The following is a 19,393-nucleotide window of genomic DNA, read 5'->3' as shown; positions in this document are numbered from 1 at the left end:
CAGCCGTGCACGGACTATAATACTTGCATCTTGATCGAGTTACCGAATGTATGGACACGTTTTGGATGCCGGATTTGGGACGCGTCGAAGGATCACCAGCATGATACCTCCTTTATCTTCCCTGTCCATTCCCTTTGTCACGATCTCTGTTATGGTTTCTTTTTCCTTCTATGGTGTTCAAATTTTCTTGTCGATTGGTTCCTGTCCCGCGGGGGGATACTTCTGGCGTTGATATTGTGCTGAAGCTGAGATTCCCCTTGGAGTATTTATCTTGGCCGTTGGCCGCAACTGGACATCCTATGATTGTGCACAGTAGACTACTTGAATTGGCCTCAGAGGTCTTTTATCTTTTACATTTTTGTGACTATGGACTACATTCTACATATTATTTACTCATCAAAACAGAACCCCAGGACGCAGGGATCTTCGATCTTAGTGGAGATTTAGTGGACATCTCTCTATGGTAATTTGAGACCTGTCATCTTACATTATATGCCGAGAATTGACGCGGGAGAGTGTCTCTTTCTCGATACTCAATGGAGATCAGACGGGATCGGTAAATGAAGCAAGCCATGTGTATACCGCTATAACGATATAACGGAGCCTTTTGATGCTTGAATGATGATTTCAATTTTCAGTGGATATCCATTGCAAGGGCCGGTGATTAGAAGTATCCCAACAAAGTTTCTTTATACACGCATAACCAGATCTCTGTAATAACGAGGATCAATACACCAATGCCTCATCAGAACGCCCACGACGTCCAGGGACGACTCATCCTGACGTCAGGTGCAACTCACTATAGCTTTCGACTTGTAGAATAAATCCATTATCTACCTAGTAATCACTTATCTCTCACAGTTAGCAAAAAATTTGTCTTGTCCAGCTGCAGCCAATATGTCGTCCAATACACATTGTGAGGCTGATATGAACCACTGTAACAGTGGCTTCTTAGATATGGAATGTGCGCCCAAAAGATATGCCTTCCGGGGAACACAACAATTCTGGGACATTTGGGAGATGCAATGGAAGGCTCAAGACAGTGAATGGGTGTTGTTTACTGATGTAGACGAGGAGACGTTCACGCGCGACTTCCTCAACTCACCAGACAAGATCATCCGAAAAAGCTGGAACTCCTACGATAAAACAAACCAGCTCCTACTAACCAAGATGCCGATTTCCAGTGAACACGGGGCAGCAGCTAGTGGTTTTGAGGCTAAAATGACCTTAGCCCTTGCACATATGGGACTCGAATCGAAAGTGACAGGAAGCGGATCCGCAGGACACCGTGGCTATGATGGAGGAAAACAGCCAGACTGCCAATGGCGACCAACAAGACCCCCTCCAGGCCGGTCCAAAGAATGGCCTACTGTGGTAGTAGAGGTGGCAGTATCGGAATCAGCAAGCAAAGCAATGAGCGACGTGAGATGGTGGCTCCGCCAGGGTGACGGAGACGTTCAAATAGTAGTGATCTTGAGAGTTGATCGTCAAGGTCCAAAGATCACACTAGAGAAATGGGGAAGAGGCAGCAATGAGCAACCACACAGGCATTCATCTGTTGTTGTATACAAAAATTCTAATCAACCCATCAAGGTTGACGATGGCCCGCTAGTCATCGAATTCGAGAAACTATTCCTGCGCGCCCCGGATTGTCCGAAAGAGAAGGATATTATACTGGGTGACGAGGAGTTGAAGGGCCTGGCGAAGAGAATATGGAACGCACAAGGCTTTTATGACGAGGAGTAATTAACTGGTCGGACCGCGTAATTACATGACGGTAATTACCGACCAGCGGGAAGCGTGATCGTGGCCTCTTTCCAGCAACCCCGACCTCACCTCCATCGACCATCTTCGCCTTAACCTCCCATCCCATCCTCCGCCGCTTTTTCTTTGCATCTACCTTCTTATTCGGATTCAAGCTTGTTTCTTTGCTGGTCGTTCCTTGTCTTTCTTTTCTGGTCTAATCCTTTTCACAATGGTGAGTTCCGCCCTTGTGCTGTCCGTCAACACGCTCGAGCTTCGCTTCACAATCGATTGCTTGTCAATTGAGGAACTGTGCTCATTTTGTTTTTGTTTCCAATGGCTAATTCCAACTCATCCTAGGCTTCTCCTCGCCCTGCCTCCCCCCTAACCTCAGGCGCTGAGTCTGGTCCTGAGTCCAAGTCTGCCAATGCCCCCGTCTCTGGCAGCTCTGCCCTGAACCGCCCGTCATCCCCAACGCCTCCTGGTGGACCACGCACTGCTCTGCGTCGTCGCGCGGCTGCTGACCACAAGGAGTCTCTGCGCAATGCGCGCCCTACTTCGACCCGTTCTGCTGGTGCCGGTGGCTCCTCCGGTACGATGCTGAAGCTCTACACCGACGAGAGCCCCGGTCTGAAGGTTGACCCGGTCGTGGTGTTGGTTCTGAGTCTCGGATTCATCTTCTCAGTTGTTGGACTACACGGTGAGTAGACTGGACCTTGAGATACACGCTTTGGAATGCTAATATTGTTTGCGTGTTCTAGTCATCGCGAAGATCACTCGCAAGTTCTCTTCGTAAACCTACCTTACAGCCGCAATTAGTCGGGCCGCTTGGTAGATTGGGATCGAAACATGGATGGTTGCGAAGATGTCGCTACGATGGCGCAAAGCTATATGACCCAATCCACAACTCGGCCAATTCTACGAGCAACCAGATGTGATGCACCGGCAAAGACTTGAATTCGTCCAACTACGAACTTTTTATACCCTATCAATTTACTCCTAATTCGTTCCGACTCGGCTGCAGCTCCAACTCCAGCTTTGACCTGGTAGCGGCAGCGATCCTTTTCCCTACTTTATCCTGGCTTCATCGGGCGTTTGCCACCTATCTGCAGCATGGGTATCAAACGAGGCCTTGTTAGCCACATGAAATCCGTTACTCCTTGATGCCGGTCGACTAACTGGGAAAATTTTCCGTGGATTACTACTTGAACTCTTTTTCGGCGTGGGGAAAGCATGGTCCAGGGAGATGCAATCTGAATGTGTTCTTGTACTGTACAATACTTTTTTGCGACATACGCTGGAATGGAGAAGACGCTTCCTATCGCATAGATGATCCTGCTTAGCTGTAGTGATTGCCCGTTTCTATAAGATAACTCCTCCCGCTGTTCGAACCGTCCGTGTTGTTCATCCGAGGGACGAAAATGTCTAGCATGCATACTCCGTTGACGAAATTCTGTCACAGCAAAGTCGTATCGGTATAATTGCTCATAAACCATATCCTGCATGTAAGTAATAATTGATTGGGTCAACAAGATTCGGGAACAATCTTTCTCTAAAATAGACCCATCTTGTGTTTGTCCACCTAGGGAACCTTGGGTCTCCTCACGGCATTGCTGGTGCTAATCATGGTGACATGCAAGATCTTAATATATGAAACCCCTGCGCTTAAACTCTGGATTGCAGAATCCAGATCGGCTCCGGGCGTCTAAGATAGGTCTAAGCGATCGGCCTGCTATAGCAATTGTTGGAACGGGAACCTGTCTTGAGATTCCATACCTTATAAAACCACATTTTTAAGCCCACGATGATATAAACTTAAGCAGCTTCAAGAATATGACAATGATAATTCTATGGGAAAGCTCTCCCCAGGATCGTCTAATGATTTGTTTTGTTTACTTTTGAATCTATCATGTCTAGGTACCTTACCCAGGTAGAACTAACTAATACAAAAATTTAGATCTAAGCCCTATACTTAAGGTCCAGTTTCCGGTAATAACTCTTGACTTTTACACAATGCAGACAAGATGAAATTGTTTTAGTATTTCCCAAAATAATACTCATTTGGAAAGGGCATGGTTTCTCTACAGTAGAGCTCTGAAACTGCAATATAATAATGTGAATGGATGGGTTCAAACTTTCGAGTAGAAATGGAAAAAACTTTAAGGATTAGTTAACTTGGGCGTTACAGGTAACTAGGTATTATTGGACTTGACTACCTATCTTCTGCTGGTACTTCTCCGATGCAGTTGGCTATTATTAGGGCTCTTTGGTTCCAAGGTTAAGCACGGCATACTTAAGTAGGCAGAAGTGAAGTCGATTTTCACCATATATGTTCAAACTTGGTTCCTAGCAACTTTTCCAGTCGACCTGAGCTGCGACGCATCGTTTCTCAACTCAGTCATCGAAATCTGCCCTCTCTGGTTTATTTCTTCATTTCTCTGTTCATCCATTGGCAGTGTGGTAGTAGCTTTATTTCGAATCTTCACTCCGCCGCCTAACTAGTGGTCTGTTTGCTTCATCTAAATCCGCCCCCTCATCCATCGTCAAGACCAGTGCGCAACGAGTCGGGAAAGTAAAAGAATCACCGATCTACCTAACTACACGTTGTTAACCCCTCAGAAACGGCCAGACCCCATCTTCTAGATCTCACAAGCGCCAAGATCACACCATCTTCAGAGTCATCAATCATGCTCAAAGAAAAAGCCTGGTCTTGTGGCACCAGGAGGAACTATCCCTCGTGGGAGCTTTATCTTACGCTTGGCCGATTTCACCTGAATTCGCGCCATGGAAAAAAAAAGTTGTTCTCATCTGGCTCGCTTATAAATATAATTGGTAAGTAGTTAAGTTTTTCAAATTGTTCTAAAGCTAGGTAATAATAGGTGATGATAACTTATAGATTTTAAGAAAACAGATCCTACTGTCGAGACAAGACATTCATCTGCAATTGGGATACAGATTCCACCACCGAGACATAGTTAAGTATCATTTTAGTTACCATTTGACCTTAGTCAGAATCCAGCTGTCTGGACAACCGAGAACTGCCGCATTTATCTTTAACCGTCTCTTCCTAGGGATTTGTAGCATATCGTATGATAGGAATTTTTTTTCTGTATTTTCTTTTTTGATTCTCTGCCACCTAAGCCGTGGCCTGTCACTATCGCGGGGGTTGCAGCCCTTCTTTTCCAATGTACATATATTTGTTACAAAATTGCCATATGTCATACTACAATATAGATAGCGTAGATTAAATCTACACTATTGTTGTTTTTTTTCTTATTTGAACTTTTTCTTAGTAGATTATACCAAAACCCTACGTGGAATCCCTATATCTTCACTTACTTACTATAAGTTAGATCATTCAGAAAGAAGGGTTGTTGGAAATTACCTATACTGAGCTAGTTGTATAGTTTACATACTTTGCTTGAAGTGGACTTACTTATCTTTATTGTTGTTGATAACTGCAGGCTTTTGCTGTGACGGCAACATACATTCATTCATCATGGATTATCTAAGTGTGGGCTTTTCATGCAGTATCATCGCCTCCTAATGACTAGAGCGGGGTTGAAATTGATGATAAATTCATATTCATTTCTATTAGTATACTCGATTTATTTCTATAAAAAGTAAAGGGTATGAAGTATCCGAACTCTAGAAATTATCAGAGATTAGATCTTTCCAAAGAACAATTAACTACTAAGTATTGTGTAGAGCAGAGGCTTCCTCGACACCACAAGGAAGGACGCACAAAATATTGGATCATCAAAATATTCATCATTAGCCTGAGTATTCGGCTCCCGTCCAAGGATATATATACCTATAAAGACAAATAAAAACAAAGGTAAAACAGAAACGTATGTACATGCATGGGAATCATCTGGATATAATAATCTATTTCTCTTCGGTGAACTTATCACCAGAGACCTTCTCCGTTGTTGTGGGTGTCACTTGACCGGTGGTAGGTTCGTCTGCGGCTTCCTGGCCACCGTAATAGGTAGGCCTCTTACCCATGATATCCTGAGACATCATACGCACCACGCGCTGTATGCTGTAGCGGCCCTCCCACAGCGGGTAGATGATGACACCAAAAGAGGTACCGAAGAGCCAGATAATGCCGACCACGACCCAGCCGGTGAAGAAGGGCTTGCTGAAGACGTATGAGGATCCGTACATGGGCATGGGCCAGATGACAAGAAGACTGATGGCCATGAAAACGGTGAGGATGCGGGCCCATTTGGCGGCTCTGTTGAGCAGGCGTAGTTCCTCAGCCTCTTGGGCAGCAGTGTGGTGATCGACTTCACCAGGAATGAGTTCAATGTCGACATGCGCAGCGGCAGCGACGTCGGTATCGTCGACCTTGCGGATGGCACGCATAGACTCGTAGTCGTAATTCTGCGAGCCGAAGACAAGAGTGAGGATCGGGACGTAGATCATCGGGCTGAGCAGCGCTGCCACGTTGCCTGCCAACATGGGGTAATTCGATCCGGTGCTGGCCACACTGAGGTCACCGTACAGATTTTGCGTAGTGCCGAGCCAGGCGCCGAGGGCAGTTCCCAGGCCGAGAACAGGAGAGGCAGCGGCAGCGATCCAGTTCTGTCCCTTCCAGAGCAGAGCCATGGCACCCGGGAAGACTGCAGCGGAGATGATGACGCCCATCAGGAGGTAGAGATAGCCCATACCGATGCCCGCGTAGTACAGACCTGTAGCGAATCCTGCCATGGCTAGAGAATACACGACACAGGACAAGTGGGAAACGAGGACTAGCTGCTTTCCCTTGGCCTTGGGATTGATGTAAGCCTGGTAGATATCATAAGTGGTCACTGAGGACACGGCAATCAGCTGCGCTGAGAAGGCAGAAGTGACCGCCATGAACACCATCAGCGTAGTGGCCACTGCTCCGCCGTAGCCCAGCAGCTTGACGGCTGCAAAAGGCAGGACCAGACCAGCAGTGACATCCTGTGAGCTGACTTGCTGTGTGCCCTCCAATGCAACAGCGGTGAGTCCCATAGTGGTGGCGCAGAGCCATGGGATCGCAAACCAGCAGAGACCACCAATGATGTATCCGGGGAAAGCGTGCACAGGGCTAGCTGCAATGGCCTTGTTATAGTATCCGTTGTCGAGGAACACAGTTCCGAAGTTTCCAATGAGATTGATGACGAAGAAAATGCCACCTTGCTTCGAACGCATGGTCAAGTAGCTTCCCTCCGCGTTTCCCTCGATTGGATGGAGACGGGATGCTTCGACCAGGGCGTCGTAGACAGCACTCGGGGACCCCAGCTTACTGTTCGTCGCATAGGCGGAAAACGCGAAAACGAAAATGATAACGACGATGAAGATGGTATGTATGTAGTCTGTAGGAACCGCCAAAATAAATATGGACCATTATCCGGATGCGGGGGGAAGTGCTAGTTACCCGTAATGAATGTGGCCTTAATACCCCCAAAGATAGTGTAGAGGACGACACCGATGGGGAGGAGGAAACAGCCTGCAGCTGTGTGGACTCCCGTCAACGCCGTCAGCACAGCGGATCCACCTGTCAGAAGCATGGCTGTCACGAGGATATTGGTCATCAGACAGAAAACGATGAAGACGCAGTGGACGATTGTTCCATAGCGAGCATGGACGGCCTCCAGGAATGTATGCGCATTGGGAGCTCGTCTCTTCAGTTCGATAGCCAGTGTTGCAAACAGGATAATCTGAACCGTAGCGCCTGTCGTCCAGTTAGCACTGGAGATTTCTTTCAACATACGTATGTACATCAGGGAAAACGAACCTGCTGCGTAGTAGAAGGGGCCTGAAACGCCGTATTCGTATGCCACCGTGGACGACTGCAACAGAGTTGCCGCCCAGGTCCAACTACTGACAACGGCTGCTGCCACCAACCCTGACTTGACTGACCTTCCGGCCGTGGAGAACATCTCTGATGTTTGCACTTCGTGTTGATACCTTTGGAATATCAAGTGTCAGTATGGATTTCGACATGCCTCGACCAATGTCCGCACTTACCGCTTGAGAGCCCAAGTGATGAAGATCATCACGAAGGCAAAAGCAAATCCCAGACCTAGAATGATTCCATATCCAAAGCCCTGCCCCAGGGGAGGGGAGAATTCGACCACGTTGCCGGCCATGGTGTTTCTTTTCTCCTGATGTCAAATGGGCGGAATCGCCGCTGTAGATACAAGGAGTAAGGCCTTCAAGTAGTCCGTCGAATGGAATTATCCGAGACTGACTTGCGGTTCAAGGACTGCTGCTAGGATGCAATGCTGATCTCTCCGTCTGTTCAACGGTGGACGCATGCCTGTTCATATAGAAGAGCCATCGGCCGTGGGGAACCCCAGACAGACTCCGAACTCGCAGAGCTGGATCCGAGCTCGTCTCCACGGGGCGGATACCAGAAGTTTAGATAGGGAAAATCCATCTGGATGAGCATCGTCTAGATAGATAAGCGTAGTCTCTCGTAATGGGGCCTTGTGTTGTCGTCCTTATTAATTAATGTCCATCAACCGGTTTCATGGGCGGGAAGATCGTGTATGGCAAATACCGTAATCTGCGTATACTTCTTGGCGGCGCTGGAAACGGCAGCGTTTGACGGGTTCTGATTGGCGCAATTGAGGGCTGTCCTGGCCTTATCAGTTACAGTATATCACGTGACGGTAACAGCCCGTACGGGCGCTGTCATTGGCTCGATCAACGTCGAGATAAGAAAGAGCAAGGAACGACAAGCAATCGTGAGAAATTCTCTTTTGTCAAAACTCGTTCATTACATTCTTTTTCTCCCGACTATTCCCTAATGCGGCCAAGGTGAATCCTCCGGTTCAAATTCGTGGTGGCCCCCGCTAGTGCTAGAGGCGCTGATAACCTCCTGCTGTTCATGTTACTTGATACCTGGACTCATGTCTTCGTCTGTTGACTACCATTTAATATTAGTTATGTATTGACTACTGTACATAACTACGTACTTGCAAAACTCCCGTGGAGAAGCAACGCAGATATCAATTGCCGATAGATCGGACCGAAAGTCAACATACAGAGACACACGAAAGGTAGATAGACCAGATAAGCAACAGCCACTGCCCTCTCATTATTATTATTATTCAGTCACTCACTCAGGTAACTTACTTAAGACCTGCATTACCATTCAGATCCGTTTGCGGATCGGGAAGATAAGATAAAATAAACAAGCTGCCTGCGAACCCGAATCCATGATTCCATGCTGTGCAGAGTTTGTTCCAGAGCCTTGGGAGGCGAACAATGAGAGCATTCCCCACTGATCTGCCACCATGGACTTATCTTTCGGCAGACTATCCAGGCACAAGAGCCGGTTAGACTGGATGATGGATTAATAATGCCTGCTAGTTGACGATGGTCTAAAGTTTTGGATCAGTATTTAGCGTTAAGGGACACCCGCTTCCAGATCCCTCGTCCACACCATCTCTTTTCTCATAGATCCACTCTCTAACACTGGATCACCGTTTTTCTGGGTCACTACTGTAGATCGGAAATACGCAAACTACGGAGTACGGAGTATAAACCGGCATTCGGCCGAAACCCACGTTGTCTAAATACCGGGCCCAATGCAGGTAGCTCTATGACAGCTTGCCCTGCTTACAGATAGCTCGGAACTTTATTCGAACGTTGTTGGCGCAAAGAACTACACAAGACCTCTAGTGATAATCCCTAGAATCGCACCAATGGACGTTGGGATATTATCCATCCATCCGATATCTATTCTTCTTATGCCGAGGAACCCCCGTCAGGCCACTCCGGTAACTCTTAAGATGACACGCTTATTATTGCATGATCTACGGCGCATGCATCATATCTCAACCATTGCATCACATGTAATTAGATAGTCGTCTAGCTCATTAGATGTTCCTAGTAATGCGTCTTAGACCCTTGTGGTTCCAGCCAAAAGTTATTGAGAATCATGGTCTTAGACCTTCATCTATTTGTAAGACGACCATCGAACACTGCCCTAGATTCCGCTGGTGATATTCGCACACAGGCTTCAGCCTTATCAAATGCCAAGTTTGATCAAATCCGCATTCTCTGAAAGCAACGGCGTTAATTGAGAAAGTAAATTCAGTCGTCTATGGTTCCAACACTACCACTGAGAACTGCCGCATTCTCGACCATACTTTCCCAAAGATTCGAGCCGTATCGTATGATGGAAATGCTCCCCATTTTCTTTTCCATTCTCTGTCTCCAAGCCGCAGCGTGACTTTATCCCGAGGTGATCTTCCCCTTGTGAGATCCAGAAGATGCATCTGACCCGTGTTTCTGAGGGGTTACAACGAGTAGCTCGGTGATTCTTCTTCCCTTTCTCGACTCGTTTCCGTGTTTGAACAGTTGTCACTGATCTCAACGATGATTTAAGGAGTTGGAAGCTATTAGAAGAAGCAATCAGGAAGCCACAGATCATAGACCCTGTAAAATATCTTAGTGGTCATGATTAAGAAAGATGAGTCTCACATATGTCTTCAACCCATGGCTGACTTTCCCCATATGCCTCGGACCATGCTTGTTGTTCAGCCCTGATATTCCGCCCACTGGACTGACCCGTGTTTATTCTTTCATCGTTATAAAAGCCCTGTGCAGACCGTATTGAAGTTGCAAGATGTTGCGACCCCAGATTTCCCAGTTCTACATTCTTTTCCCTTGGGGTACTTGGTGAGCGTAGGAGTAACTTGTCGAATTCAATTACTAAGGGACCATCGTCGATTTTTATGATGTTATTAAGGCCTTTGTAGACGACCCATAGCTTGTTGCTTATGTGGGTGTCCAATTCCGCTATTGGCTCACTTCTACTTGAGTGAGACTGCAAAGACAAAGCGAGTCTGTGCCAACGGGGGTCATCGGTGACTGGCCTCTCCTCAATCTCCCTGACCCGGGTGGTTAGGTTCTCGAGATCGCATGTGAGGCGTGAGTTCAACTCAGAGAGTCTCTGATTCTCCTCTCTCAAGGCTTTAAACGCTTCCTCGAGAGCATAGATGCGGTCTTCAGGACTATCTCTATGGCCCCAAATAATAGTATGAGGACGCAAGTCGCCGTATCTGGTAGGGTGCTGGCGCATGAATTTAATAACAGCTTGTATTATGACTGCCGTGCCAATCTCGCAGAGATCCTAATATCATTAGTTAATAAGATATAATATTATAACATTTTAGAAATCAGTACTTACGGGGGTAGAAGAAGTAAAAGCAGCCTGGTCCATGACAATGACAGATGCTGGAGATTGTTAAAGTGGGAGATGAGCTAGCTCGAAGATATCAAAAGCAATGTGGATGGGAGAAGCAGGATATTATGTTCTTGGAACTCTTCGCGTTCGACTTTGCAATTCTCCTTAAGTCGTTTATCTTCTTCTACATAGTGCATAGCCTTTTGAGAAGGTGCCGGTCGGTAGGTATCGTTTCCAAACAACTGTTGATCGCCAGCGGTTATAGAGTGCGGAATTTGGCGATCAACTCTCAACGTCGACCTCGCTTCGATCTTTGTTCGCTTCTCTCAGATAAGAAGCTGGTTGTGAAGCTCGGAACCGGAGACCGCTTTGTATATTTGACAAAGACTCTCTTTGAGGCAGGGGCGGTATAGGAGTCCATATGGCAAGAATAACCAGGTCCAATAATGTAATGTTCTAGATATAAGTCAATGTTAGCTTGGACATCTTTGTGTCCTGTCCTGTCATAAGAAAACATAAATAAGATAGGCCATGCAAAGATTATTTAAATCCACTGGTGACACCAGGAAACGAGTCGAGTCTGCGTATTCACTTCTTATTCCAGACATCGAGATTGCCAACGATAATCAGGACTTTCCTAGCGCGGCTCAACGCAACATTCAGTCGTTGGCTATCCGCCACGAAGCCCGCACTTCCTCCCATTTAGTTAGATCCGACGGCTTGGTCATCAGGAAGATGACAAAGTTTGCCTCCGAACCCTGGCAGGCATCTACAGTCAGATTGTCGCGACAACGCAGGTTTGCGTCTTGGAGTACTTCGTCGACAAGGTATTTCTGGTCCTTATAGGGACTGATGATCTTTGGATGTTAGACAAGTCTTCCATATAGATACGGGCAAACAGTTTCCGAGGGCAAATTTTTGCAGTCTCTTCATCTGCGTTTGGCAGCAGCACACCAAGGGCTGTAGAGTCCGGGCCGAAGTGCATCCGGAACTGTGTTCGCCTTCCCAGGCTTGTGCAGTATGTCCAGGTCGAAGCGCTGGATGTACTGGCTGGCTAGGACGAGTCGTAGATTTGTGCGTTCTGTGGAACTAAGTCATTGCGGAGCCATTTGGTGGTCATGGGCCACTTTATTTTCTCAAACTTGTCCTCAATTTCTTTTTTTTTCTCTCTATGACGAATGCCCACTATTATACCGTATGTCAGTTCTAAATTTCCGTCCTGGTATGCAAGGACAACCCGTGCTCTTATTCTCCAGGTAAAGGTAGTGATACTTACGTCGCTGGGAGTAAGACCAAATTTATCCTTGATACGTGCATAGCGGGTTTGTTCGGAGCCATGTATATGTATACTAAAAATTTCTCATATCAAAACTCGAGAATGGAAATTATTATTTAGCTTTATATCCCGTAAAGACTACGGTTCAGCTTCGGGGAAAGAGCTACAGTACAATGTGGAATTCGAGGGAGGAGATAAATAAGTAGAGAAAAGAGGGGTAAGGTCCCTTCATCGTTTCCATTGATGGATTGTCAGAGCAGTGAACGTTTGTTCCTGTAGGATAGGAGTAATATGGGAATTGCCGCGGTGAATTTTTGATCTCGGCTATTGGGGCCGTAATCTTGATGACATACTATCACACTTACCTCTAGTGAGCGCTTCCCTGAATACATTGTTCAGTCCAGTGACTGAATATATGCTTCACTTGATGCCCTGAAGACTGGGGTGGCAGTAGTCTTCACTCGCGCGGAGATTGGGAGCAGGATATCCACAAATGGGATAGTCAGTAAGTGTTCGATTTCGTTCTGCGCCGGGGTATGGAAAATCGAAGATTTCTTTGGATGGGGTAGTTAGATTTGATATTAGTCCTTGCTAGTCAGACAGTTCAATGAAAGATATCTTGTCTGGGCCATGGCAAGTGGTGGGCTACGGCGTCTAAAAAGGAATATAGAGAAAGGAGGAGTGGCTGTTATAGACTAAATCAGTAATGAGAGGGTGGACCAATAAAATATAACTTGCAATATTCTACATAGTCAGGTTCTGCGGTAAGGAGAAAAATATCATGTCAGAGTAGCTGTCGGGCGTCTAATTTGTCCCCGCGCGGGAATATAGAAGGAAGATAACAGAGCGGCATAACGGAAACACCATAAAGCGACACAAGCGATAATACCCCGTCCGTTCCATGCTTATGTTTACATTCGTATCAAGCGTACCTCTTCTGGGCTGCAGGTTGTGGAGGTGGAATGGCACCACTTGCGGCTGGAGGAGGCCCAGGAGGCCCAGGAGGTCCCATAGTTCCCATCGCTCCCGGCGCCATGGGGGGATAATAGACGTACCCAGGCGGAGGGGCTGTTTGTGGAGTTATGTCGGGCCGATCCCTGTTGGATCTGATGTTAGATTGATCCTTAGGTATATCCTGGATTATCGACTGTGTTCCTTGGTTCCAAATTCCTGCCAATGGAAAGATGGTTTCATACCTAAGGTCTTGAGTAAAGCGACATCTAGCGCACGTGACTTCCTGCGGTGGTATTAGCAAGATCTCGTACCAGATCTGCATGAGAAGGGAGGCTGACCTTATACTTGTGGAAAGCGAGTGGAATGACAGGCTATGTGACGCGAATCAGTTAGAATATACGAGACGTTCAGAGGCGCAGCAACAAACGCCAAGGGGGCCGTACAATGAAGCAGACTGTGAACCAAGGCCTAGAGGTTGTCAGTTTCCAATACTAACAGATTGTAATGGATAAATTTTCAGCCAGGGAAGAATATATCACTTACCATCTGGTGATACAGTAGGCATCCCAATGTTGGCCTGCGGAGCGAACATCGGTTAGTCTCGTGTTCAGTTACCAGTAATTACTTAGCCGTTCTGTGAGCTGGATAAACCGGGCACTTGCAGTTATAGCAATACGCTCTGACATTCTCGTAACCCTGCAGTCTGGAGGTAAACTCTGTAGAAGTAATTAGCTCGATTCATGTCTATGCTTCTTTCGGAGTCATTCAGTCGGTGTGGCTACTGCGGAACCGTACCCTGCATTCCAAACGTGATACAGATCGCCATGATTGTTTCGATCACTTTTTCTCGGGTCAGAAGCGAGGTGCAGTCGTATGTCTGAGTATATTGATCAAAGCATCTTATCTGTCTCGGAACGCAAGAAGAAATATCTGCGAAGCAGGCTCTTAGGGGGATAACGCGAAGACAAGACGCGGAAGCGATGGTGGCGCTGTGGCTTGGCGATGTCAAGCAACGGCAACGGCCGTGCTCATTCTGAGCGCTTCTTCCGCAGATCATGGCGTTGTCGACAGGAACCCATCAACGGTTCAATTTCTTCAGGAGCTATGACCATAGAAGGCTATTAATACTGCAAGAGATGTTTATGCCTAACTAAAACGGTTCTGTCATTACAGTTGATACATAAACACACACCTAGTTGGTCGTCTGCCAACCGGGTACGGACACTAAGTATTTATCTCGCGATCAACTTGCTTGCAAGCAGAAATTGGGAGAATAAAAGTTACGGACGTTTCTAAGTCATAATCATCCAAGCTGAGGGCTTTCTCATAGAATTTATCTGCTTCGCTAAGAATCATGGCCTAGTAATTCAAGAGCAAGTGCATCTCGAATTTGTCAAGCACGTGTCTATATATATTCGAGCGCCACCTGGATGAGCGCTGTTGCGGGTCAAGGGCACGAAATAGAACTCCCATACCGGCACTATACTCGCAAAAACACCTTCAAGGAGGACTCCCATGCTTCATCCTCTAATTTTGTGTCCATCGAGGTCACGCATACCAAATCACTACGGCAATCATTGTCTTAATAGCATTATAATTGCATAGTTTATTTTATTCGAACCCTCGTAGCTGCTCCAGACGTGTATCTACCAGATGCTCCTACAGAAATACTTCATTTTCATTAGAAGCCCCCTGCTGCACAACATCAGATCCACAGCTGAAACTTCCAACTGTCTGAGGACGACCCTTAGCATAACCATTTCCCTCTTAAACCGCCAGACGTCGGGAGAGATATGAAATACCATTGAGCAATGTGTGCGGAGCTAAATTTTGTGATAACAAAAAACAAAAAGTTACAGTGCATTAATACATCACTCGGAATACAAGGTCCCATTCACTGGGACTGAAACCACCAGGTCTCATGTTCGAGTCATCAAAAAAAAGAAGGTAGATTTTAGGGGTAAATTTATTGAGTCTTGAAGAGGAGGATCGCGCAGTGACCGAGGTAAAAGTAGATAAAGTGCTTCGTCTCTGCAGATAGTATACTTCGTGAGCGAAGGGAACTCTGTAGGCCACAGATGGGAGATTCGCTTACCGTGAGTGACGAAGCTGCCAAAGTTCCGTCCTACTATGCAGTGCCATGTAGCGCCCTTGCGAGAGTCGAACTGTAGACGACGTCAACAAAAAATGGACCAATTTCGGAACTTGCGAGGTCGCATACCTCTTTCTTGATGTACTGCGCAATATCCTGATGGGAAGAATTAGTCGGATTCGAGCACAGATTTTCCCCGGTATTATTACCTTTTCAATGTGAAACTTGTCCATGGCCTCAGTCGCTGGAAATTATCAGTATATTTGCTTCGACGCCTAATGTGGGTGCGGGGAAGCCGTACCAACTTCAATAGCCTCCTGCTGCATGTCCTCGGTCTAGAAAAAGAAACCAGAAATCAGTCTTCATTCGCCTGAAAGAAACGCCGCGATCGCAGGTACCTACCATGTCCACAGACTTAATCTGGGCTGGAAATGTCCTTGATTAGCTGTATCCTCGAGAAAAAGGAGTTGAGTACTGGAGCTTACCTTCGAGCTTCTCACGCTTTTCGGCGGCCATTTTGTCGAAGTATATGCCACGCAACTGAAATATCGGACGGGAAAGTACGATGCGACCGGTTTCCAGACTATGGATATGGGCAGGCTTTTATGTAGAGGGCACCCCGGAGATCGTAGGCTTTGTTGTTCCATCTCGATCGATCCGGGGACTCAGCGCGCACCGGAGACATCTTCCATGCACGGACCAACTCGAGTACGCTCACCGCCTTCATGGTAAAGTGCAGAAAAAAAAAGTAAAAAAAGCATCCGCTTTCTTTTTTCCTCTTTCTTCTTCTTTTTCTTTTTCTGATTTACTTCCAAATCCCACAACACTGCATCGTCAGTTGCTGTGTCAAACAAACACCATGGAGAACACGAGAGTGTTCGTCTCTGGTCTTCCACCAACCCTCTCCAATGAGGATTTGGGGAAGCACTTTTCCAGCCGGTTCACTGTGACTGATGCTCATGTCATTCCAAAGCGCAGGATCGGCTTTGTGGGCTTCAAAAATGCTGAGGCGGCAAAGCAAGCCGCTGATTACTTTAATAGAACATTCATAAGGATGTCCAAGATCTCAGTAGAGATTGCTCGTCCAGTAAGTGTTCGCTGTCCGCTTTACAATGTCGCAAAAATTTCTATTATTTATTTTTCCCCTTTTCTTGACCGTTGTCGAGGCTGACCAGTCTTAAGTGGTCCTGAAACTGACCAGTACATCTATAGGTTAAATCAGATAATACTCAGACCGCCCAGGCGGCGGCTGAGAAGGCTAAGAAAAGATCAAAGCCGGATGAATCTCTTGCTGCCAATTCGCTCAAGCGCAAACGTGATGAGAATAACACCCAGGAAGATACTAAATTACAGGAATATCTATCTCTCACTCAAAACACTAAGAAGAGAACGTGGGCGAATGATGATATTATAGCTGAAACGCTTACATCAGTCAACGCCAATGGACAGTCTGTAGGTGTCGAGCAGCCTGTCGAGGATGTGGGTCAGGCCCAGAGGAAGAAGACCAAGGTTGAGACTGCAGTACCTAGCGAACATAAAGCGCCTGTCCAGGAACACGTACAACATGCTGTCGTCTCGGAGCCAGCTTCTAATCGCACAGCCGATGGTGAAGCAGACGAGGACATGGCAGATGACGTGCCTGCGGAGACCGAGCCCAAATCAGATGCTGACTGGCTTCGATCGAAGACAAGCCGTTTGCTCGGGCTCCTTGATGAGGAGGAGCAAGCAGAGCATGACACAGCTGTGCCTTCGAGTCGCTTCGAACCAGTGGAGGATGACGATGACGATGACGATGGTCCTCAGTCGGGGGGAGTTGCACTCGATAAAACGACTCCGATCCCCACAGCGAATGCGGATGCAGATGCAGATGTGGCAGCGAAGCAGGAAGAAAATGATGCCAACATTGAGCTTATCAATAATTCTGCTCGCTTGTTTGTACGGAATTTGCCGTACGATGCGACGGAAGCAGATCTCGACCCCATTTTTTCGCCGTTTGGAAAAACTGAAGAGGTGAGTGACTTTTTCTTCTATAACACAAATCAACACTTTCTATCCTCTTATAAACGAGGAAAGATCGGACGCTCTCGTGATGATCATCCTGATAGGGACATCTGATGCAAAGCACTTGATGTGACCAGGAAAGGGTATTTAGTAGATGCTTCTTTATATCTGAAGAGCTCCTGAACTTTCTGAAAGAATTTTCTTTATGCAGTTTTGAGACAACTGCTAACTTATCTAGATACATGTCGCATTCGATACGCGCTCCACGTCAAGTAAAGGATTCGCTTACGTGCAATATGTCGATGCTTCCTCGGCCATCGATGCCTATAAAGCTTTGGACGGGAAAACCTTCCAAGGCCGATTGCTTCATATTCTCCCAGCCTCTGCGAAGAAGACGTATAAGATAGATGAATATGAACTATCCAAGTTACCCTTGAAGAAACAAAAACAGATAAAACGGAAAATGGAAGCTTCTTCATCGACGTTTAGTTGGAACTCTCTCTATATGAACGTAAGTTGCAGTGGTAAATCCTGGTCAGCAAAAGGCCCGCGCTGACTGAAAGCAGACCGATGCTGTTATGTCTTCCGTGGCGGAGAGACTTGGAGTCTCCAAAGCCGAGCTTCTGGATCCGACCTCTGCGGACGCTGCGATCAAGCAGGCTCATGCGGAGACTCATGTGATCCAGGAGACCAAGGCGTACTTCTCTTCTAATGGGGTCAACCTCGATGCTTTCAAGCAAAAAGAGCGTGGGAACACCGCCATACTCGTAAAGAATTTCTCCTTCGGAGTCAAGGCGGCCGATCTGAGAAAGCTATTTGAACAGTATGGTCAGCTCACTAGGCTGCTAATGCCCCCCAGTGGCACTATAGCAATTGTGGAATTTTCACAACCAGATGAAGCCCAAAAAGCCTTCAAAGGTCTTGCGTATCGCAAGTTGGGAGATTCAATCCTGTTCCTGGAGCGAGCGCCTAAAGATCTCTTTGATAGCACGTCCGCTCCGCAGCAGTCAGTGCTGGAGGCGAAGGCTGTGTCTCAAGGCTTCTCAACGGCCGATACATTTGCGGCAGAGGATACTCAGGATCAACTTCTGACATCAACCCTCTTCGTACGCAACTTGAACTTCGCAACGACCAATGCGCGGTTAACCGAAGTATTCCAACCATTGGATGGCTTCTTATCCGCTAAGGTCAAAACCAAACCTGACCCGAAACGCCCTGGCCAGACTCTCAGCATGGGATTCGGCTTTGTCGAGTTTAGGACTAGTGCGCAAGCCCAAGCAGCACTGGCTGCTATGAATGGCTATAAGCTAGATCAGCATGAGCTCGTCATCAAAGCATCTCACAAGGGCATGGATGCTGCGGAAGAGCGGAGACGCGAAGACACTGCAAAGAAGATTGCGGCACGCAGGACGAAGATTATCATTAAGAACCTGCCGTTCCAGGCAACGAAAAAGGATGTCAGATCGCTCTTTGGAGCGTACGGACAGCTGCGCTCTGTGCGGGTTCCCAAGAAGTTCGACCACAGTGCTCGTGGTTTCGCGTTCGCTGATTTTGTCAGTGCTCGCGAAGCAGAAAACGCTATGGACGCGTTGAAGAACACGCATCTTCTTGGCAGGCGCTTAGTCCTGGAGTTCGCGTCCGAGGAGGCTGTCGATCCCGAGGCGGAGATCCAAAAGATCGAGAAAAAGGTGGGGGAGCAGGTGGACAGGGTCAGGATCCAAAAGCTTACTGGAACGGGCCGAAAGAAATTCACTGTAGGGGCCCAGGACGAGGAGGAAAGCTAAGTCCCTGTGTCCCTGTTGACAGGGAGAGCTATGGCGGTCGTGCTGTCATCCCTTGCTTAGCCGTTCTTAGTACTCTAGATAACCGTGCCCTCACACGTTCTTCCTGCTTTAGGGCTGCTGTCAGTACAGGACGCGGCGCAAAGGGCCTCGTGCACCCCCCAAAATACAAGCTCCTTCGATACATCTTGTATTCCGTTCCTTAGATACCTTTCGAGCTCCCCTGCGCCGTAGGACCTTTTCTGTTGTTATGTCTTGGATAGCGGAGATGATGGACAACCTGAGCACGGGTCTATGCCTCCGCCTACATTCCAATTAATCTTCTGGTCATTACTTCTACATTCTTCGGCACTGGCGGTTTGCGATACAGT

The 19,393-nt window shown here is 47.2% G+C and overlaps 7 protein-coding genes across 7 annotated transcripts; 3 read left to right on the top strand and 4 right to left on the bottom strand.

Annotated features, from left to right (window-relative positions):
* Nucleotides 1-682: 682 nt before the first annotated feature.
* On the top strand, nucleotides 683-1,861 carry C8Q69DRAFT_217528 (hypothetical protein). Its single transcript, XM_028626263.1, has one exon. The coding sequence runs from the start codon at nucleotides 898-900 to the stop codon at nucleotides 1,744-1,746; it is 849 nt and encodes a 282-aa protein (XP_028486801.1). The 5' UTR covers nucleotides 683-897; the 3' UTR covers nucleotides 1,747-1,861.
* On the top strand, nucleotides 1,862-2,678 carry C8Q69DRAFT_217529 (Sec61beta family-domain-containing protein). The gene is made up of 3 exons (XM_028626264.1): nucleotides 1,862-1,978; nucleotides 2,104-2,443; nucleotides 2,505-2,678. Exons 1-3 carry the CDS (start codon nucleotides 1,976-1,978, stop codon nucleotides 2,537-2,539), a joined length of 378 nt encoding a protein of 125 aa, XP_028486800.1. The 5' UTR covers nucleotides 1,862-1,975; the 3' UTR covers nucleotides 2,540-2,678.
* Nucleotides 2,679-5,345: 2,667 nt separating this feature from the next.
* C8Q69DRAFT_462540 (Sodium:solute symporter family-domain-containing protein) lies at nucleotides 5,346-8,248 on the bottom strand. Its single transcript, XM_028630325.1, has 4 exons — nucleotides 7,747-8,248; nucleotides 7,514-7,686; nucleotides 7,154-7,450; nucleotides 5,346-7,091 (listed from the first exon to the last, which is right to left on the bottom strand). Exons 1-4 carry the CDS (start codon nucleotides 7,866-7,868, stop codon nucleotides 5,632-5,634), a joined length of 2,052 nt encoding a protein of 683 aa, XP_028486799.1. The 5' UTR covers nucleotides 7,869-8,248; the 3' UTR covers nucleotides 5,346-5,631.
* Nucleotides 8,249-10,099: 1,851 nt separating this feature from the next.
* C8Q69DRAFT_217484 (hypothetical protein) lies at nucleotides 10,100-11,201 on the bottom strand. The gene is made up of 2 exons (XM_028626261.1): nucleotides 10,922-11,201; nucleotides 10,100-10,864 (listed from the first exon to the last, which is right to left on the bottom strand). The coding sequence occupies exons 1-2, from the start codon at nucleotides 10,952-10,954 to the stop codon at nucleotides 10,193-10,195; spliced, it is 705 nt and encodes a 234-aa protein (XP_028486798.1). The 5' UTR covers nucleotides 10,955-11,201; the 3' UTR covers nucleotides 10,100-10,192.
* A 1,678-nt stretch (nucleotides 11,202-12,879) lies between these two features.
* C8Q69DRAFT_462532 (hypothetical protein) lies at nucleotides 12,880-14,468 on the bottom strand. The gene is made up of 7 exons (XM_028630324.1): nucleotides 13,944-14,468; nucleotides 13,811-13,864; nucleotides 13,692-13,725; nucleotides 13,592-13,616; nucleotides 13,487-13,519; nucleotides 13,391-13,431; nucleotides 12,880-13,291 (listed from the first exon to the last, which is right to left on the bottom strand). The coding sequence occupies exons 1-7, from the start codon at nucleotides 14,203-14,205 to the stop codon at nucleotides 13,117-13,119; spliced, it is 624 nt and encodes a 207-aa protein (XP_028486797.1). The 5' UTR covers nucleotides 14,206-14,468; the 3' UTR covers nucleotides 12,880-13,116.
* Nucleotides 14,469-14,716: 248 nt separating this feature from the next.
* On the bottom strand, nucleotides 14,717-15,886 carry C8Q69DRAFT_462527 (dynein light chain type 1). The gene is made up of 7 exons (XM_028630323.1): nucleotides 15,726-15,886; nucleotides 15,643-15,665; nucleotides 15,542-15,575; nucleotides 15,450-15,484; nucleotides 15,370-15,396; nucleotides 15,244-15,313; nucleotides 14,717-15,179 (listed from the first exon to the last, which is right to left on the bottom strand). The coding sequence occupies exons 1-7, from the start codon at nucleotides 15,754-15,756 to the stop codon at nucleotides 15,115-15,117; spliced, it is 285 nt and encodes a 94-aa protein (XP_028486796.1). The 5' UTR covers nucleotides 15,757-15,886; the 3' UTR covers nucleotides 14,717-15,114.
* Nucleotides 15,887-16,048: 162 nt separating this feature from the next.
* Nucleotides 16,049-19,148, top strand: C8Q69DRAFT_217314 (putative pre-rRNA processing protein Mrd1). Its single transcript, XM_028626259.1, has 4 exons — nucleotides 16,049-16,327; nucleotides 16,453-17,250; nucleotides 17,480-17,752; nucleotides 17,808-19,148. Exons 1-4 carry the CDS (start codon nucleotides 16,100-16,102, stop codon nucleotides 19,023-19,025), a joined length of 2,517 nt encoding a protein of 838 aa, XP_028486795.1. The 5' UTR covers nucleotides 16,049-16,099; the 3' UTR covers nucleotides 19,026-19,148.
* Nucleotides 19,149-19,393: the final 245 nt, after the last annotated feature.

The sequence above is a fragment of the Paecilomyces variotii genome (genome assembly GCF_004022145.1).
Source record: "Paecilomyces variotii strain CBS 101075 chromosome Unknown C8Q69scaffold_3, whole genome shotgun sequence".
Lineage (NCBI taxonomy): Eukaryota > Fungi > Ascomycota > Eurotiomycetes > Eurotiales > Thermoascaceae > Paecilomyces > Paecilomyces variotii.
The sequence above is the reverse complement of the archived record's forward strand: the minus strand, read 5'-3'. Positions and strand labels throughout refer to the sequence as shown.

Bases quoted from the DNA above. Each gene is read 5' to 3' on its own strand.
- C8Q69DRAFT_217528 (XM_028626263.1), top strand. From the start codon at position 898: ATGTCGTCCAATACACATTGTGAGGCTGATATGAACCACTGTAACAGT.
- C8Q69DRAFT_217529 (XM_028626264.1), top strand. The intron at 2,444-2,504 runs GTGAGTAGACTG...TGCGTGTTCTAG, and splicing joins CTCAGTTGTTGGACTACACG to TCATCGCGAAGATCACTCGC.
- C8Q69DRAFT_462540 (XM_028630325.1), bottom strand. From the start codon at position 7,868: ATGGCCGGCAACGTGGTCGAATTCTCCCCTCCCCTGGGGCAGGGCTTT. The intron at 7,687-7,746 runs GTAAGTGCGGAC...GATATTCCAAAG, and splicing joins ATCACTTGGGCTCTCAAGCG to GTATCAACACGAAGTGCAAA. The intron at 7,451-7,513 runs GTTCGTTTTCCC...ACTGGACGACAG, and splicing joins CCCCTTCTACTACGCAGCAG to GCGCTACGGTTCAGATTATC.
- C8Q69DRAFT_217484 (XM_028626261.1), bottom strand. From the start codon at position 10,954: ATGGACCAGGCTGCTTTTACTTCTTCTACCCCC. The intron at 10,865-10,921 runs GTAAGTACTGAT...TAATGATATTAG, and splicing joins CTTTTACTTCTTCTACCCCC to GATCTCTGCGAGATTGGCAC.
- C8Q69DRAFT_462532 (XM_028630324.1), bottom strand. From the start codon at position 14,205: ATGATCTGCGGAAGAAGCGCTCAGAATGAGCACGGCCGTTGCCGTTGC. The intron at 13,520-13,591 runs GTACGGCCCCCT...CGCGTCACATAG, and splicing joins GGTTCACAGTCTGCTTCATT to CCTGTCATTCCACTCGCTTT. The intron at 13,432-13,486 runs GTCAGCCTCCCT...ATACCACCGCAG, and splicing joins TCGCTTTCCACAAGTATAAG to GAAGTCACGTGCGCTAGATG.
- C8Q69DRAFT_462527 (XM_028630323.1), bottom strand. From the start codon at position 15,756: ATGGCCGCCGAAAAGCGTGAGAAGCTCGAAG. The intron at 15,485-15,541 runs GTACGGCTTCCC...GATAATTTCCAG, and splicing joins GCAGGAGGCTATTGAAGTTG to CGACTGAGGCCATGGACAAG. The intron at 15,397-15,449 runs GTAATAATACCG...TCTTCCCATCAG, and splicing joins ACAAGTTTCACATTGAAAAG to GATATTGCGCAGTACATCAA.
- C8Q69DRAFT_217314 (XM_028626259.1), top strand. From the start codon at position 16,100: ATGGAGAACACGAGAGTGTTCGTCTCTGGTCTTCCACCAACCCTCTCC. The intron at 16,328-16,452 runs GTAAGTGTTCGC...GTACATCTATAG, and splicing joins CAGTAGAGATTGCTCGTCCA to GTTAAATCAGATAATACTCA. The intron at 17,251-17,479 runs GTGAGTGACTTT...TAACTTATCTAG, and splicing joins CGTTTGGAAAAACTGAAGAG to ATACATGTCGCATTCGATAC.